The 19,740-nt window shown below is 49.9% G+C and overlaps 1 protein-coding gene across 5 annotated transcripts in view; it reads left to right on the top strand.

The window, feature by feature from the left end:
- Positions 1 to 19,740, top strand: part of LOC118394659 (E3 ubiquitin-protein ligase RNF220-like) — a 203,808-nt gene that overhangs the window by 162,198 nt on the left and 21,870 nt on the right. Inside the window, exons 5-9 of one of the 5 annotated variants that reach the window (XM_052463755.1) lie at positions 6,452 to 6,547; positions 8,939 to 8,981; positions 9,873 to 9,977; positions 12,024 to 12,067; positions 12,974 to 13,103. In XM_052463755.1, coding sequence (XP_052319715.1) covers positions 6,452 to 6,547; positions 8,939 to 8,981; positions 9,873 to 9,977; positions 12,024 to 12,067; positions 12,974 to 13,103 — 418 coding nt within the window. Of the gene's footprint in view, positions 1 to 6,451; positions 6,548 to 8,531; positions 8,780 to 8,938; positions 8,982 to 9,872; positions 9,978 to 12,023; positions 12,146 to 12,973; positions 13,104 to 19,740 lie in introns of those variants that run through there. The other 4 variants (XM_052463754.1, XM_052463757.1, XM_052463756.1 and 1 more) reach the window with 4 other exon arrangements.

Genomic DNA, 19,740 nt, shown 5'->3' with positions numbered 1-19,740 from the left:
GTCAGGGGCTAGGGGAGAGTCAGACAGACAGGGGCTAGGGGAGAGTCAGACAGACAGGGGCTAGGGGAGAGTCAGACAGACAGGGTCTGGGAACAGTCAGACAGACAGGGGCCAGGGGAGAGTCAGACAGACAGGGGCCAGGGGAGAGTCAGACAGACAGGGTCTGGGAACAGTCAGACAGACAGGGGCTAGGGGAGAGTCAGACAGACAGGGGCTAGGGGAGAGTCAACCAGACAGGGGCTAGGGGAGAGTCAGACAGACAGGGGCTAGGGGAGAGTCAGACAGACAGGGGCTAGGGGAGAGTCAGACAGACAGGGGCCAGGGGAGAGTCAGACAGACAGGGGCCAAAGGAAAGAGTCAGACAGACAGGGGCTAGGGGAGAGTCAGACAGACAGGGTCTGGGAACAGTCAGACAGACAGGGGCCAGGGGAGAGTCAGACAGACAGGGGCCAGGGGAGAGTCAGACAGACAGGGTCTGGGAACAGTCAGACAGACAGGGGCTAGGGGAGAGTCAGCCAGACAGGGGCTAGGGGAGAGTCAGACAGACAGGGGCTAGGGGAGAGTCAGACAGACAGGGTCTTGGGGAGAGTCAGACAGACAGGGGCTAGGGGAGAGTCAGACAGACAGGGTCTGGGAACAGTCAGACAGACAGGGGCCAGGGGAGAGTCAGACAGACAGGGTCTGGGAACAGTCAGACAGACAGGGGCTAGGGGAGAGTCAGACAGACAGGGGCTAGGGGAGAGTCAGACAGACAGGGGCTAGGGGAGAGTCAGACAGACAGAGGCTAGGGGAGAGTCAGACAGACAGGGGCTAGGGGAGAGTCAGACAGACAGGGGCTAGGGGAGAGTCAGACAGACAGGGGCTAGGGGAGAGTCAGACAAACAGGGGCCAGGGGAGAGTCAGACAGACAGGGGCTAGGGGAGAGTCAGACAGACAGGGGCTAGGGAAGAGTCAGACAGACAGGGGCTAGGGGAGAGTCAGACAGACAGGGGCTAGGGAGAGTCAGACAGTCAGGGGCTAGGGAGAGTCAGACAGACAGGGGCTAGGGAGAGTCAGACAGACAGGGGCTAGGGAGAGTCAGACAGACAGGGGCTAGGGGAGAGTCAGACAGACAGGGGCTAGGGGAGAGTCAGACAGACAGAGGCTAGGGGAGAGTCAGCCAGACAGGGGCTAGGGGAGAGTCAGACAGACAGGGGCTAGGGGAGAGTCAGACAGACAGGGGCTAGGGGAGAGTCAGACAAACAGGGGCTAGGGGAGAGTCAGACAGACAGGGGCTAGGGGAGAGTCAGACAGACAGAGGCTAGGGGAGAGTCAGACAGACAGGGGCTAGGGGAGAGTCAGACAGACAGGGGCTAGGGGAGAGTCAGACAGACAGGGTCTGGGAACAGTCAGACAGACAGGGGCCAGGGGAGAGTCAGACAGACAGGGTCTGGGAACAGTCAGACAGACAGGGGCTAGGGGAGAGTCAGACAGACAGGGGCTAGGGGAGAGTCAGACAGACAGGGGCTAGGGGAGAGTCAGACAGACAGGGGCTAGGGGAGAGTCAGACAGACAGGGTCTGGGAACAGTCAGACAGACAGGGGCCAGGGGAGAGTCAGACAGACAGGGTCTGGGAACAGTCAGACAGACAGGGGCTAGGGGAGAGTCAGACAGACAGGGGCTAGGGGAGAGTCAGACAGACAGGGGCTAGGGGAGAGTCAGACAGACAGGGGCTAGGGGAGAGTCAGACAGACAGGGGCCAGGGGAGAGTCAGACAGACAGGGGCTAGGGGAGAGTCAGACAGACAGGGGCTAGGGGAGAGTCAGACAGTCAGGGGCTAGGGGAGAGTCAGACAGACAGGGGCTAGGGGAGAGTCAGACAGACAGGGGCTAGGGGAGAGTCAGACAAACAGGGGCCAGGGGAGAGTCAGACAGACAGGGGCTAGGGAGAGTCAGACAGACAGGGGCTAGGGAAGAGTCAGACAGACAGGGGCTAGGGGAGAGTCAGACAGACAGGGGCTAGGGGAGAGTCAGACAGTCAGGGGCTAGACAGGGGAGAGTCAGACAGACAGGGGCTAGGGGAGAGTCAGACAGACAGGGGCAGACAGGGGAGCGTCAGACAGACAGGGGCTAGGGGAGAGTCAGACAGACAGGGGCTAGGGGAGAGTCAGACAGACAGGGTCTTGGGGAGAGTCAGACAGACAGGGGCTAGGGGAGAGTCAGACAGACAGGGTCTGGGAACAGTCAGACAGACAGGGGCCAGGGGAAAGTCAGACAGACAGGGTCTGGGAACAGTCAGACAGACAGGGGCTAGGGGAGAGTCAGACAGACAGGGGCTAGGGAAGAGTCAGACAGACAGAGGCTAGGGGAGAGTCAGACAGACAGGGGCTAGGGGAGAGTCAGACAGACAGGGGCTAGGGGAGAGTCAAACAGACAGGGGTTAGGGAAGAGTCAGACAGACAGGGGCTAGGGGAGAGTCAGACAGACAGGGGCTAGGGGAGAGTCAGACAGACAGGGGCTAGGGGAGAGTCAGACAGACAGGGGCTAGGTGAGAGTCAGACAGACAGGGTCTAGGGGAGAGTCAGACAGACAGGGGCTAGGGGAGAGTCAGACAGACAGGGTCTGGGAACAGTCAGACAGACAGGGTCTGGGAACAGTCAGACAGACAGGGGCTAGGGGAGAGTCAGACAGACAGGGGCTAGGGGAGAGTCAGACAGACAGGGACTAGGGGAGAGTCAGACAGACAGGGGCTAGGGGAGAGTCAGACAGACAGGGGCCAGGGGAGAGTCAGACAGACAGGGTCTGGGAACAGTCAGACGGACAGGGGCTAGGGGAGAGTCAGACAGACAGAGGCTAGGGGAGAGTCAGACAGACAGGGGCTAGGGAAGAGTCAGACAGACAGGGGCTTGGGGAGAGTCAGACAGACAGGGGCTAGGGGAGAGTCAGACAGACAGGGGTTAGGGGAGAGCCAGACAGACAGGGGCCAGGGGAGAGTCAGACAGACAGGGGCCAAAGGAAAGAGTCAGACAGACAGGGGCTAGGGGAGAGTCAGACAGTCAGGGGCTAGGGGAGAGTCAGACAGACAGGGGCTAGGGGAGAGTCAGACAGACAGGGGCTAGGGGAGAGTCAGACAGACAGGGTCTGGGAACAGTCAGACAGACAGGGGCCAGGGGAGAGTCAGACAGACAGGGGCCAGGGGAGAGTCAGACAGACAGGGTCTGGGAACAGTCAGACAGACAGGGGCTAGGGGAGTGTCAGACAGACAGGGGCTAGGGGAGAGTCAGCCAGACAGGGGCTAGGGGAGAGTCAGACAGACAGGGGCTAGGGGAGAGTCAGACAGACAGGGGCTAGGGGAGAGTCAGACAGACAGGGGCCAGGGGAGAGTCAGACAGACAGGGGCCAAAGGAAAGAGTCAGACAGACAGGGGCTAGGGGAGAGTCAGACAGACAGGGGCCAGGGGAGAGTCAGACAGACAGGGGCCAGGGGAGAGTCAGACAGACAGGGTCTGGGAACAGTCAGACAGACAGGGGGGGGAGAGTCAGACAGACAGGGGCTAGGGAGAGTCAGCCAGACAGGGCGGGAGAGTCAGCCAGACAGGGGCTAGGGGAGAGTCAGACAGACAGGGTCTTGGGAGAGTCAGACAGACAGGGGCTAGGGGAGAGTCAGACAGACAGGGTCTGGGAACAGTCAGACAGACAGGGGCCAGGGGAGAGTCAGACAGACAGGGTCTGGGAACAGTCAGACAGACAGGGGCTAGGGGAGAGTCAGACAGACAGGGGCTAGGGGAGAGTCAGACAGACAGAGGCTAGGGGAGAGTCAGACAGACAGGGGCTAGGGGAGAGTCAGAGAGACAGGGGCTAGGGGAGAGTCAGACAGACAGGGGCCAGGGGAGAGTCAGACAGACAGGGGCTAGGGGAGAGTCAGACAGACAGGGGCTAGGGAAGAGTCAGACAGACAGGGGCTAGGGGAGAGTCAGACAGACAGGGGCTAGGGGAGAGTCAGACAGTCAGGGGCTAGGGGAGAGTCAGACAGACAGGGGCTAGGGGAGAGTCAGACAGACAGGGGCTAGGGGAGAGTCAGACAGACAGGGGCTAGGGGAGAGTCAGACAGACAGGGGCTAGGGGAGAGTCAGACAGACAGGGTCTTGGGGAGAGTCAGACAGACAGGGGCTAGGAGAGAGTCAGACAGACAGGGTCTGGGAACAGTCAGACAGACAGGGGCCAGGGGAGAGTCAGACAGACAGGGTCTGGGAACAGTCAGACAGACAGGGGCTAGGGGAGAGTCAGACAGACAGGGGCTAGGGAAGAGTCAGACAGACAGGGGCTAGGGGAGAGTCAGACAGACAGGGGCTAGGGGAGAGTCAGACAGACAGGGGCTAGGGGAGAGTCAGACAGACAGGGGCCAGGGGAGAGTCAGACAGACAGGGGCTAGGGAAGAGTCAGACAGACAGGGGCTAGGGGAGAGTCAGACAGACAGGGGCTAGGGGAGAGTCAGACAGACAGGGGCCAGGGGAGAGTCAGACAAACAGGGGCTAGGGGAGAGTCAGACAGACAGGGGCTAGGGAAGAGTCAGACAGACAGGGGCTAGGGGAGAGTCAGACAGACAGGGGCTAGGGGAGAGTCAGACAGACAGGGGCTAGGGGAGAGTCAGACAGACAGGGGCTAGGGAAGAGTCAGACAGACAGGGGCTAGGGGAGAGTCAGACAGACAGGGGCTAGGGGAGAGTCAGACAGACAGGGGCTAGGGGAGAGTCAGACAGACAGGGGCTAGGTGAGAGTCAGACAGACAGGGTCTAGGGGAGAGTCAGACAGACAGGGGCTAGGGGAGAGTCAGACAGACAGGGTATGGGAACAGTCAGACAGACAGGGGCTAGGGGAGAGTCAGACAGACAGGGGCTAGGGGAGAGTCAGACAGACAAGGGTTGGGGAACAGTCAGACAGACAGGGGCTAGGGGAGAGTCAGACAGATAGAGTCTGGGAACAGTCAGACAGACAGGGGCTTGGGCAGAGTCAGACAGACAGGGTCTGGGAACAGTCAGACAGACAGGGGCTAGGGGAGAGTCAGACAGACAGGGGCTAGGGGAGAGTCAGACAGACAGGGGCTAGGGGAGAGTCAGACAGACAAGGGTTGGGGAACAGTCAGACAGACAGGGGCTAGGGGAGAGTCAAACAGATAGAGTCTGGGAACAGTCAGACAGACAGGGGCTAGGGCAGAGTCAGACAGACAGGGTCTGGGAACAGTCAGACAGACAGGGGCTAGGGCAGAGTCAGACAGACAGGGTCTGGGAACAGTCAGACAGACAGGGGCTCGGGGAGTATCAGACAGACAGTGTTGGGGAACAGGAGTAATTGTGGTTAGTGGGGGAAATGGGAGTAAGGGAACAGGAGTAACTGTGTTTAGTGGGGAAATGGGAGTAAGGGAACAGAGATTGAACAGGGACCGGGGTGAGGGGAACAGAGCAGGCCCTCTGAGCGAGGCGTGACTGAGCATTCCCCAGTAGGTGCTTAGTATTCCGACACACCGTGTGAAAAATGAAGAAGCTGCTTAGAGATCACAGAGGCTGCTGCTTCCTGTGCCCAGTCTGCCTTCCAGACCTTCCTACCGGTTGTAAAGCGGATTAACCTCTCCCACTTCACAGCTGCCACAACGGCCACCCGCCCCCTCTCAACCACGCCATCCCCATAGCGACTCCGTGTCAGCCCTGTGCCTCTTAATCCTCGGGGTCAGGGGGCAACGGTACGGCAAGGCAAGATGAGGGGAGATGAGCACGTTATCTAATATGGCACCTCCCGTATCTAACGCTGGCGTCAATCTGTTAATTAGTCAACACATTACTAACTATTACACTCAAGTAGAATAACAAGTGGTAGTTATCAGAAGCTTGTGCTAATTGACACACAGGCATTCAAAAATGCAGCGTTATAATGCTGTGTAGTAGGTAACAATTCCAGTTACACCAATGAATAAAAGCCACACAAATAAACAGCAGTTCCGTGACCTTGCCGCCCGAAGCATAAAAAGACATGCATAATGCTTCATTTACTGTCCCAGCACTAGGGGTCTGCCATTTCTCACATATTAATATTAGATTATACTTGTCGGCCGCTTATGCCCCTGCTCTCTCCTCTCTCCTTGATTAATAGGAACACTTTGTAAATACAAATATTTCATAGCAGCCTTGTAAAGAGCTGGATCTCTGTCAACTCTTCCCTGTAAAGTAAGCACTATTTCCCCTTCCCCCCTTCTTCCCCCCTTCTTCCCCCCTTTTCTCTAGTTCATTTGTGAAATAAACTCAATTAAGTTTGTCAGTGGGGCATGCCTGTAATGTCGGAGGCTCTTTGGAGGCTGTCAGAAGAAGTTTATAGATGACCAAGGTGTCCTGTAATGTTGGCTTGTGTCCTCCTACTCTCCTCCCCTGCAGCATTCCCCCTCTTCTCTTCCTCTCACAACAACTGTCCTGCTCTTTCTCCTCAGTCTATGCTGTTGTCGGTGCACATCAAACGCGAGGGAGAGTCACCGGTGGTCTCCCCTCTCTCTTCTGATGATGCCCACCACTCCGACAGATACCAGGTGAGCTGCCATGCTCGTGTGCCCTGCCTGGAGAATCGGGATGCATTCCAAATGGCAGTGGTACACTATGTAGGGCATAGGGTGCTAACTGGGACGTAAGCCAGGATGTTGCTCTTGGCCCACATATTAGGCATCATAATGCCATTTTCATATCCTGTCACATGACAAGAAATATGGATTAAAGCCACTATGAAATGTACTTCTGGGAAAATAAAAAGTCAAAGGAAAGAACAGCAATGGATGGACAACATACAAAAAGTACCCTGCTACACTCTCTGTTTGGGAGGTTAAACTGATTCACATTAGGCAAACTCATGCGGCGATGGTTGAGATGATGTTGAGGTGGTAATTTGTTGTTTTAGTGTTGAACACACAGCATTGACTCAGCCAATCATCTGGCTCTCACATCTTATCATGGAGTGGATCAGGCATCGGGCCTGCTGCCTACCTCTTTCTATCCTGCCTGGTTATGTCCCAAATGGCACCAAATTCCCTTTATAGTGCACTACTTTTGACAGAGCCCATAGGTAGTGCACTGTATAGGGAATAAGGTGTCATTTGGAATGCAGCACCTCAATCCTCCCACTATCTCTGGCAAAGATTTGCCGAGGCTGTAATGTGTTTCCCTGTTCAGATAGGTAATCACCCACAATTTACCTCAAGCTATGCTCTTATGCTCCCTAAGCCTGGATGGTATCTCTTCTGGTCTACCACGTCCTTGACATGTCTCCCACCTCATTCTGCTGGAGGCCTCACCACTACAGATAGGCTTCCGTCCCAAACAACACCATACTCCACACCCAGTGCACTACTTTTGATCAGACCCCTATGGGCCCTGGTAAAATGTAGTGCACTATATAGGGAATAGGGTGGCGTATGGGACGCTGGCATAGATTAGTTAGGATTAAACTGCTTCATACAGCACAGTGTTTTAACCTAAGTTATAAGGTTATGATGGAGCTTTCTTTTTTGAATATCTCAAAGTTTGGTATTTGAAACTCATACGGCAGTGATTTATTATTTTGGGTTAAGTGGCTTTTTCCCTTCGACCATAAAGTAAGAGCTATGAAGTGTAAGACATCATATCCATACATTGACACGCCTATTAAAGGGGCTGTGGTGAAAGTATATATTTTCATTAGTAAAGCTGCTGCTGAAACCATTTCATGCAAACGATTAAACAGATGCTTTTTCCCCTTTAAATGTTAGATTTGTTTCTTTTTTTTGTTGTAACTTGAGCTATCATGTGGTTGTGTAAGCCATTTAGATAGTTTTCATCCAACATGGCACCCTATTCCCTGTATAGTGTGCTATATTTGACCAGAGTCCCATGAGTCCTGGTCAAAAGTAATGCACTAAGTATGGAATAGGGTATACTTTGGGAAGCTGCATAGTGGATCATCATATCATGGGCAGGTTGTATATGAGCACAACGCAAGTGTCAGTGTAAGAGGCCTCTCTGCAATATGATGGACGATCCACCCGCTAGGAGTTTGAACTTGTGCCCACACTCTGTGCCATTGTCAGTGAGTAGGCATCCATCCATTGCCCTGACTGGCCCTGCTGGTGTCAGCACATAGCCTACCCACTCTGAAAGAGAGGGGAGAAGAAAGATAGGTGGTCCCATTTAACCCGTATCGTAGTGGTATTCACAATCACAATGCCTGTCAGTTTCAAACAGGTTTAGATGGGGAGAATTCCTAGCCTATATCCTATGTCACTTTCATATGATGAGAAAATGATTAAACACTAATTTTCATGAAATTAAATTAAAAGTTTTAACTATTAGTATTGTCTGCAAAAAAACCTACGTTTAGATGTGATGCATGGAACTAGTTTACCCTACAAGTTGCTTGAGACAAACTTGAATCAATCTTAAAATTTCAAAACAAATGAACTTCCATTGAAGTCACTGTATTACGTATTGCTGCTCCCTAGTGTCCAATGGTGGAACAACATCGGGCGTCCTCTGAACTTTCACTCCTATGTTTAGTCACATGACACGCGTCAAGCCAACATGGCGACGGTGATATACAAAGCTGCTTTGTAGGCGCCACATTCAATCCTTTGGCATCCTTATAAAATTATTGATACAAAAGTGTATTCATGTTGCGGTGTACTACCGGGAGGCTTAAATGATAGACGTGTAAAAGTGAGTTTGTCGGCTTGAAAAGGCTTTGAACAAAAACTTGCGACCCTGTTATGGAAGAGACGATACAGCCCATAAAAGAAGTACGTTTTTGTTTACTATCAAGCTTAAACTTGCAGGGCACTCTGTAGAATCCAAATCAATCCAGCCCTGAACTGCTACTAATGTATCTATAAACAATATAAATTGAAAGGTCCATATCTAATGTATATTTTGTGTGTTTCCTTTCTTCCTAATTTTAGACGTTTTTAAGAGTGCGAGCAAACAGGCAAACGCGGTTGAATGGTATGTATACATTTCCTTTGTCTTTGTAAAGTTCCTAATTATTCTTCATAAACATCTTACACATTTGTATTTTTTAAAAGTACATTTCTGGTACAACATCCTGTAGAATTCGTAAATATTGATTAAGGCAGGTATATCTTAATCTGCAACGTCTCACAGCCAACGTGTATGCAATGACATGATTGGAGCCAAGCTCATCTTGGTGAAAATGGTGCAAATGGCTTGCGAAATTATTAAGGCTATTTCCTAAAACCAAACATTTCCTCATCAAATAATCTTCTGTTCATATTTATTGAGTAGCCTATGATTGTCATAGAACAGTTTTCTTTATTTAAAAAAAAATACATTACACTACTGAAAAAACCCAGATTGCTCAACCAAATATCATCTGCACTACAGTTGGTGGAATTGTCAATCAAAGTTGAAGCAGCAAGCAACTGGGGAGGTGAATGTGCATCTTCAGAGTGTGAGAACAGAGTCATTTAGTGTAGGTCTGGATGGACCGGCTGACAGAGTCAGTCCGTGGACCCTTGACTAGGCTGTGTTTGGTTTGACCATGCATTTCTACCCTGCATAGCCATAACCTTGGCTCCGCCATCTATATAACACATTATGGTTAAGTATAGCCAGAGGCCTGTGTTGAACAAAGCCCTGTGTGGCCTTGCTGACAGCCCTTCACACTGTGGACCAGCTCTAGGCTTTAGCCTACATTACAGCTACAGAGCCAGGCCTGCCCCTTGTTGCCCAACTGAGTGTGATTTCAGGGCTGGCTGGTGGGGGGGTCGGGAGTCCTGGCTGCCGTTGTGTGTCTCCGTCCCTGCTGTTCCCTTGACCTAGCGCCTACACGAGCAGAGGATCTATTAACCCTTGACCTTCTTGATATGTTGACAGTCGATGACCTCTGCTGGTGCAGGCGCTACGCCAAGGAAAGTGTCAAAAATGCTCCCCTTGGACTGCACAATGGAGCCCCCCTTGCCCCCTGCTGCATTGGCCACGGTAAGAGCCTGCCCCCACGTCCTCTCCCCAACACCCCCTCTGTCAGCCAGCAGCCCCAGGCTCCCTCTCTGCCTCCATTGGCATTTGCACCAGCCTCGGCAGCAGCCACAGTGCTGCTATGAAAAGAAACTGTGCCGACTTTGTTTAAACTCAAGCCTCCATTAATGTCTATTACCTCTCATGTGGAACCTGAATGATTCTGAGGGGGAGGGGGGATGGGGGACGACTCGTGCCGGGCCTAATTAATCGTCCCTTTCTGTCTGCGTTTAATGAAGCCCTACTCGATTACCATCACCCGTTCCCTGGCCTGGGAGAGAGATTATTAGTAGCTGTCCCAATCTCCCCAAAGTTATGGCGCGTTGTCCTTCCTCCTCTTGCCGTCCCTCCTCGAGTCCCCCTTGGCCCCTTTCGCAATCACAGCCACCTAAAAATTAATGTCCCCGGACGCCATTTGCAGTTTAGAAAAAGCGACAAAGACTTACGGCGCATTGGCCACTGTTCTGCTGTGTTAAATTTCAAATTATGCAGTGGGGGGAGTTGTCGACTAGTGCTGTAGAAGGATTGTTGAGTCACGTGACCTAGACCTACAGTAGCCCATCCTTACCCGTCCTATGGAGAGGGGGAACCAAGTTCAGGCCTATCGTCTCCTAAAACAATGTTAGTTTCTATGAGGAGAGTAAATTACCATATCCTGTGAAAAAAGAGGAGGAACCTGCTCAATGTTTAGCTTCTCCTCAAACACTGGTTGAAGAGAATAGATTGCCCTCTCTTTTTGTCATCATGGCACAGTGTTAGAACATTAGACTGTAGTCTCCTGGGCATCTCGGAGTAAGAGTGCTGGTCTAGGATCAGGTTCCCCCTGACCATGTAATCTTATTCATTTTTTGTCTGAAAGGCAAAACTGAGACACGTTATGAATATGCTCCTGACGTTAGACTAGTTGTGGCGCTGAGGAGGATTGTCACAGCGGCATCTCCACTCGCTGTTGTAATTCCTGATCTTCCGGTACCAGACACTGGCATCTTCTAAGAGACCTGGGGCGCATCGATTCCTCACCACTCCGCTGACCCGCATTATTGCCAGCGAGACAGCAAACTTCTCTGACATGTTGTGAATGCCAATAGCGTTCACTGCTGCTCTTCTGCCAAGCAGAGGAGAGACACACAGTACACAGCTGGAGGACAGAGGAGAGACACATGGTACACAGCTGGAGGACAGAGGAGAGACACATGGTACACAGCTGGAGGACAGAGGAGAGACACACGGTACACAGCTGGAGGACAGAGGAGAGACACACGGTACCCAGCTGGAGGACAGAGGAGAGACACACGGTACCCAGCTGGAGGACAGAGGAGAGACACACAGTACCCAGCTGGAGGACAGAGGAGAGACACACAGTACCCAGCTGGAGGACAGAGGAGAGACACACAGGACCCAGCTGGAGGACAGAGGAGAGACACACAGTACACAGCTGGAGGACAGAGGAGAGACACACAGTACCCAGCTGGAGGACAGAGGAGAGACACACAGGACCCAGCTGGAGGACAGAGGAGAGACACACAGTACACAGCTGGAGGACAGAGGAGAGACACACAGTACCCAGCTGGAGGACAAAGGAGATGGAAAACCCCCAATAGACTACCACTACCATGAATTTACAATGTATTTTTCGTCCATGTCAAATGCCGGTTGCCATATTGAAAGAGAGCCTGGTTGTGACAGAGGCATTCCGCTGGGCTGTATTGCCTGCTATGAGCCTGTTATCCACACTGGCAGGGGCTTTAATTTGATCAAATAACTCATTAGGCTATATCAGATTCTAATCAAGAACATTCGGTTGATTGTGTTTTTTGGGTTGCGTACTCTTTTTCTGCATTTCAACCAATCATGTCATTGTAGCCACATCGCTGTCTGCTGAAGTCAATAGACCTACCGATGTGATATTTTAGTACGGCACTTAAAACAGAAATACAAAAACAAGTCCCAGATTGCTGTGTATTTTTTCATGCTTCTAACCACCTCTTCCTCTGCTTCTTTGTGTTTCAGCCCGGATTGGGAAGATGAAACGCCGGAAGCCAGAGGATGGGCAGGTATGTCCACTGTGCAGCGCGCCGCTGGCAGGGACCGAGGAGGAGATGAGTAGGCATGTGGAACAATGTCTGTTCAAGGTAGCCTCACTTCCCTACTCTCAGCCTCGGGCCTCTAGTCAACCAATCACCATCTTTCTAGTCACTAGTCACCACCATGCTGTCTAGGTGTCTATCCACTCTGCTCTCGCTCTTTCCCCTGGATCTGACAGAGCGTACACACTACTTGGAAATTACATCGATATGACATAGACTCAGAACACATGGAAACAGTAGCCACCAGGGCTTCGTTGCCTGACAAGCTCTTATTTTACTTCTCCTCCAAGCCCTGAATCTAGCTTACTCCAGTCTTAAAAAAGGAGCTTTCCTCTTTGCTCTACGTCGATGACTTGTAGTACCAGTTAGATGTTAAACAGAAAGAATCATTAGTCTATGAAAACAGCTCTCTCTCCTGTCGAATAGTTAGCCCACCTCTCTCCCCTGTAGGAAAATCTTCTTCCTCCTCAGTATCTCTGCTTCCTAAATAGAATACATGTGAGGCCTCCTGACCAACACAGATTCATGCTCACTGGCATTGTAGCCACTTCTCCTTCGCTCACAGAATTGGATAGATGTATTTATAGTAATCATGCTCTCATAAACTTGGCTGTAACGTTGGTCATGATGCTCCACTTGCCCCCCTACTTTGGTGATGGTCTTTCCAAATCTTACAGATGCATTAGTTGTAGTTTTACTAACACCTATTGTGCATCATAGCTAGTTTTGTATTAATCTATATTATTCAATATTTGTATTTTAATGAATACAAAGATTACTGATCATTTTCTATTTTTATTTTCTATTTCTTTTTTCCACTCCAAGCCCTACCCTGTGTCTGTGTCAGTGTTGACAGTGTCTTTGTTCTCTCAGAGGGAGGGTGTGTTTGCTGAGGATGACTCTGCAGACATGGACGGAGAGAACGGGACACGCTTTGAGGAGTATGAGTGGTGCGGCCAGAAGAGGGTCAGAGCTACCACCCTGCTGGAAGGAGGCTTCAGAGGTACACTATGCACAACAACCCTATGGACCCGATCAAAAGTAGTGCACTATAAAGGGAATAGGTGCCAATTGGGAGGCAAATCAATTTTTCACTCTAAGAAAACATTAAAATGACAAAACATTTGAGCAATAACAAAGTGTTTAGGGTAGTTGAAAGTATCCTACCGATAAGAGTCTAAAGCCAGTACACCAAAATGCCTTCCAGCACGCAACAGGACCCACTCTGAACAACATTCCCTGCTAGTCACAATTCTCCTTCAGTATAACAACAGGTTGAGTCTGTGTATCATTGCCTTTTTAAAAGGACATGGCTGGGTGCAGAGAGGCTAACATGCCCAGGGCTGCAGCCAGACATGGTGGACAGCTTTGGCTCTGTTTACCAAATTACACCCTATTCCCTACATAGTGCACTACTACATAGTGCACCCCATGGGTTCTGTACACAAGTAGTGCACTGAATAGGGTGCCATTTGGGGCACGCCATATCTGTCTCTCTAGCTGCAGTGTGTGTCCATGTAGCCCCGGTCCAGACGGGGGACAGCCCAGTCCGGTCCTGGCCCCAGCCCTTTAGGAGGGAAAGGAAAACACATTTAGCTGTGCAATTGACCCGTATGAACCTGTGAGGAGTGGTGTGTGGAAGGGAAATGGGCCAGTGACCCCCAGGTTCCCCTCAGCCCAGCAATGCAATTATAGCCCTGGACCTAAAGCTGCCCACTAGGGACTATAGGCTGCTCTCTCCTCCGACCCCCCGAAACGTAACTTATCTTATGGGAGGGCTAGAATTGAATATCAAATCGGTAATCATTGACAACGAGACATCAGTGGGATATTGACTGGAATGCTCAATAACCTGCAAGTTATGTCTTTTTAATTTCCCAGTACAATACAGGGACTTTGAAACGCAGGCTGTGATTTAGATGCTGTAATGAATTGATCCAGCCTAGCCACTGTGTGCTCACCTAAATGATTTGTGAATATTTAGAAGGCCATTGGTCCATGATCAATAGCTAGTGTAGTCCGCTTGATTGGACAAGTGTATGATTTGGCCATAGGTCAGCATTCATTATCTCATGTCCAACAGACAGGCCTTTGCTTCACTGCTAGAGAGAGCTATGAAAATGAATTGGCCACAGGTCCTCGTGGTGTGAGTCTACAGATCACAGGAAAGCGAAGAGTCCTCGTCTTCTCTAAGGGCCCCTTTAAAACTCTCAAAGTCCCCAAATTTGATCCAGGCGGTAAAACTGCATTACAAAGCCCAATAAGACGTGTGCCTTTTGGCCCCTCTCTCTCGCTACAAACCTGACTAGACAGACATCAACAGCCTACAGATCAATTTGATATCTCGACTGAACCTCCTGAGCAGGAGGCTGTCAGTCTGTCTGTCCATTCATCTAATGAGCAGCAGACCCCTTCTGGCCGGCTGTGATAGCCCGGCGTCCTGTGATGTGACACAGATAAAGGCTGGTCAAAGCCAGAGGTGCTTTCTGCTGCTCTTAGCCAGCCTGGGGAGACCACTTGAAAGCAACCCCCCACACCCCCCTAGAAGCTCAGAAGGTGGATTTGCCTTGAAAGCTTTGCTGCAGTCAGCCTTGGTTCAATGGGCCCAGCCAGGCAGAATCCACCATCTACCCGGCCCAGGGGGGTGGTTGATGCGGGGAGGAGAGACAGAGATGAGGGGCTTCAATGGGATAAGAGAGGCCTATCCTCTGTGAGCCACCAGCACCACCACCGCCACCTCTCTCGCTTTGAGGGGAGGGAAGAAAGGCAAAGGGAAGCCGTTGAAACACCACAGAAAAGTCGAGGACCAGGAGAGAGAGGGAGGAAAATCGAACAGGATCACTTTCTGCTTGAGACGTGTGGGGCCCAGCGCTCACGTGGTCCTCCTGTGTACATGACTTATGAGGGCCTGAGAGAAAACCACTAAAGGCTGATGTATTGAGGAAGAGGGTCAGATCTGATCCCAGCAGCCTGATAGTGAAGACCAAGGCTAAGTGAGCCGATCCTGGGAGAGAGGATTTGGGGCCGCTGACTGAAGATGACAGCGGGGACAGAAGGCACTCTCTGCTTTGTAAACAGGCTTCAAAGATGGCGGCCATCTCTGTCCCATCATCTCTCCAGACGTGTCCTGTAAATGCCAGAGAGAGATGATGGATATGACCAGAGCCGACTGGGGAGGACTGATAAGGGCTATAAGCACCATGGCAACCGGCTGTTATTGGTCAGACTGTCTCTCATGTTGATTGGTCCCTTGACCCTCCCTCGCCACTCGCTCAGAACCTTAGCGTTGTCTCGGTCTCATCTCCAGATGGTGGTGACATATGGAGATAGGTGTTCCGTGTCACAGTCACGTCTGTGTTACACAGGGAAGAACACATGTATTTGACATGTTCATGTCAATAAGATGCACAAGATTGGTTATGATAATGAGTGTGGAGGATATGCGAGTGACAGGTGCCATTTAGGTGCACCTGTGTGTGTGTGTGTGTTAAGGGTCGGAAACTTTCCAGTATATTTCCGGGAATTTTCCATGGGAAGTTAAGCCCGGGAATTTTGCTTAAATTCATCAAGAAAGTTAGCTTATAACAGTGAACCTTTTTTTGTGGGATACACAAGGCAATTCTAGGTCTTGTGGCATATTTTGGTTAAACTATCCCCAATTCAATGGAATTGCAACCCTCTGCATGCACAGTGCATTCTTCCATCACATGTACAGCTGATTCTCAAGATCTTACACTAATGAGATGCTTTTGAGCCCACACTACTACATTGTCTGAGCCAAGGACTACACGCTTTATGATAAATTTTGATTACGATACTGGGTGGGTTGAATATATTTTATATGACATACATTATTTTTTGTTAACTCGTAAAAGAGTAGCCTACAGCAAAGTGTGTTTAAAATAATTTCTAACTTGTTAACAATTTCTGCTGGTTAGTTTTTTTCTACCGTGGGTTTTAGCTTGCTTGAGCCTGCTAACTGGGTGTTAATTCACCTGTTTCCATACATGTTTCATTTTAAATATTTATTATAAAGGAGTTGTTTAATCTAACCTGTTAACTATTTATCTGTACATGGAATTGTATTTATTTTTTTACAAATGTTTTTCTAATCTTTACAGCAAAATGCCACGGGCACTATGATGTGTGTAGACATTTCACTGCAGCTAATGTAGAAGGAAAAGCTGTGTAGATTTGCAAATACTGTGCCAAATCATATGTGAAGAATGCAACAAAGATGCAGAATCATTTTGGCCAAGTGCATAAAGAATCAGGCGTTTTTTTTTTACTCAATGGAGGAACGTAGTCAGAGGATTGCTGATGAATGTCCTGCTCGAGCTTTGTATGCAACTGGTTCACCTCACTTTGTCAGCTCGGGGGATCCAATCTTGCAACCGTACAGTTAACTAGTCCAACACTATAACCACCTGCCTCTCGTTGCACTCCACGAGGAGACTGCCTGTTACGCGAATGCAATAAGCCAAGGTAATTTGCTAGCTAGCATTAAACTTATCTTATAAAAAACAATCAATCAATCATAATCACTAGTTATAACTACACATGGTTGATGACATTACTAGTTTACCTAGCGTGTCCTGCGTTGCATATAATCGATGCAACGCTGGGGGATGATTTAATAAAAGCGCATTTGCAAAAAAAGCACAATCGTCGACTGTACCTAACCATAAACACCAATGCCTTTCCTAAAATCAATACACAGAAGTATATATTTTTAAACCTGCATATTTAGCTAAAAGAAATCCAGGTTATATTAACCAAGTGAAATTGCACGCAGAGTCAGGGTATATGCAACAGTTTGGGCAGCCTGGCTCATTGCAAACTAATTTGCCAGAATTTTACGTAATTATGACAACATTGTGCAATGTAACAAGAATATTTAGACTTAGGGATGCCACCCGTTAGATAAAATACAGAACGGTTCCATATTTCACTGAAATAATAAATGTTTTGTTCTTCAAAATGATAGTTTCCGGATTCAACCATATTAATGACCAAAGGCTCGTATTTCTGTGTGTTATGTTATAATTAAGTCTATGATTTGATAGAGCTTTAATCATTTGCAATTATGTAAACTTATGATAAGGTAAAGGGTTTATGTTTCTGTCTTGATATGGTAAATGTATCCAATGCAAAAACATTTTTTACATTTAAATTGTATTAATATTCATTTACATATTTCTGTTAACTCCCATGTATTCCCGTTAATTCCAATATATTCCCATTAATTCCCATGGAAAGTTTCCACCTCTGAATATTCCCCAAAATGTGCAACCCTAGTATTGATCCTAGATGATCTGCCAGGAGGAGGGGCAAAAAGGGAGTAGCCTATCCCCTGGGGTCGGCGAGAGAGATGGAGCGCGTGCAACGGCGTGCATAATGTGACTGAAAGGCAGTTATAGTGGCGCTGACCTTTTCAGGGGAGATTAGATTGCCTGCCAAGACTGGTTAAAGGGAGAGATGGGGCCTGAACTGAGCCGAGCAGCATGACCAGGCTGGGCAGCCCAACAGCATCTTTGTGTCCTAAATGGCACCCTATTTCCTATTTAGTTTTTCACCATGGCCCATAGGGCTCTGGTAAGGAGTAGTGCACTTTAATGGTGAATAGAGTGGCATTTGGGACACTATCCGTTACGTCAGACTGCTGTAGTCCTCCTCTCCTCTCTGCTCATGGGACATCAACCGGGTCGGACTTTAGGCAATCCAATTTCAGCCGGACGGTTCGGCTACATGCCACTTGCTTTTACAGCATCCCCTCGTTTTAGTTTCTATCAGTCAACTATCAGTGTGATGGGGATCTTGTTTTCCCTACTTGTCTTTATAGTCTTCTTCCACACTTACCGCTGTGGTGAATTGAGATTGAATTGGATTGAATGCAGCAGTTGTAGGCAGCCCACACCTGTCGGTTCCAGTTGGGGGAAGTATATTTGAGAGAAATATTTCTTCATGTCCCAATGGGTTTAAGGCTAATCCTACCTAGTAACACTTAGCAGTGGAAAGTCCACTTCTTAGGGGCAACAGTGGCCCCGGCCTTGTCAGTGGGTGGGTGGGTCGGGAACAGTGAAAGCATCTAGAGCCTCTCTCTCCTCAGCCAGAGAGCCACCACACCACAGCCTTTTGAAAAATCAATGCTGTGCTGCTCTGCCTCTGTCCCTCCCATCTCCTGGCCCCAATCCCAGCCATGCATCGCTAACTAGCCGCAGGATCCATACGCTGATCAATTGATTGGATTAACAGTGATTTCAGGTTCCTTCCAACCCTCTGCCACTTTCTCCTCCCCAATGTGCCTGGCCAGCGGCCGCCATTAGTGGTCGGGACGGAGGGACAATCTATTTATTTATTTTAGCCTCTCCTACGTGTCGCCACTCGTTCACAGTAGATAAACTGCAAATGATGCCCTGCATTTAATTTATCTAATTTATGACCTTACCGCCTGGCCGCCATACCTCCCTTCCTCCCCTCCTTCCCAGCGGCCTTTGAGGCATCCCCCAGGTCCAGGTGGTTGACTGTGCTGTAGGAGAGACAAAGGCTTGGACTTGGAAAACACATTATTAGCCCATCCCTTGCTCTATAGTATTTCAATCATCTCAAAGTCCCTGAATGGTGGTGGTCTATCTGGATAGGATAGGCTTCCATGCTGCCCGCTGGGCCCCTCAGCTGTCTGGTAATACTGCCTCTGCCACCAGCAGCTGAACAGACATTTATGCACCACAGCCATTGTTCGCATATGCTCCAAGCAGCCACAGGGACCAAATAAAACTTAAAAGGTCCCTTTTTATGTGATCACTAAAAGCATGGGCACATTGTAAAAAGGGTTAGCCTTGGTGGCGGGCAGGGACAGAGTTTTATCCTCTCTTCCAGCAGCCGCTTCCTCCATCCTTCACAGAGGGAGGGGAGGAGGCTGCCTGTCTTCTGGGTCTCTGTGCTGGGTTGATTTTAGGACATATATCCATGGGTCTACCTATGTCTCCACATGAGCCCAGTCTGTCTGTACCCCACCACAGCCATGTACCATCTCCTGTCCTGACACGTCAGCTGTCAGTGTCCAGTCCTAGACGAGTGAGACACTCGGTCCCTGACCACTCAATCAGCCCCCAGCGCTGTGTGCGTCTCCGTGGCAGCACAGGCAGGGGGAGAGGCAGGTCCTAAGTGGAGCTGAAAGCGCCAGTCAGGCAGGAGTTTGTCTGGCGGGCCGCTCATCACAGGGTTTATAGAGGTGCCAGTCAGATCTACCGCCAGTCAGCCCCCCAGACTGCCACGCTCCCATAACCAGATAACCAGCCACTGGCAGCTGACAGACAGCTGACACAACCCAGTAAACCTCCTGCCGCTGACAGCCAACAACACTTTACAGGGAGGGAGGGGGAGATTGCAGCATCTCAACATGTCTATTTCAATCAGTCTGCTTTAGCAGCAGGTTTAATAGCTAGCTCAGATCTTTCTTACCCTGCTGGTCTACGTGTGTAGAGAGAGCGATAGGGAGACGGGGTCTGGAAGAAGGGCTTGCTACTGTTGGAGCCCTGCTTTACACTGTCATCCTGTCTGACATGACAGAACTGCCTGCTTCAGAGGTTGTGAAGTGTATATACAGTGTTTAAACGCATTTGTATTTCCCTCCACAA

This window comes from Oncorhynchus keta, chromosome 15, assembly GCF_023373465.1.
Source record: "Oncorhynchus keta strain PuntledgeMale-10-30-2019 chromosome 15, Oket_V2, whole genome shotgun sequence".
NCBI classification, from domain to species: Eukaryota; Metazoa; Chordata; class Actinopteri; order Salmoniformes; family Salmonidae; genus Oncorhynchus; species Oncorhynchus keta.
The sequence above is the reverse complement of the archived record's forward strand: the minus strand, read 5'-3'. Positions and strand labels throughout refer to the sequence as shown.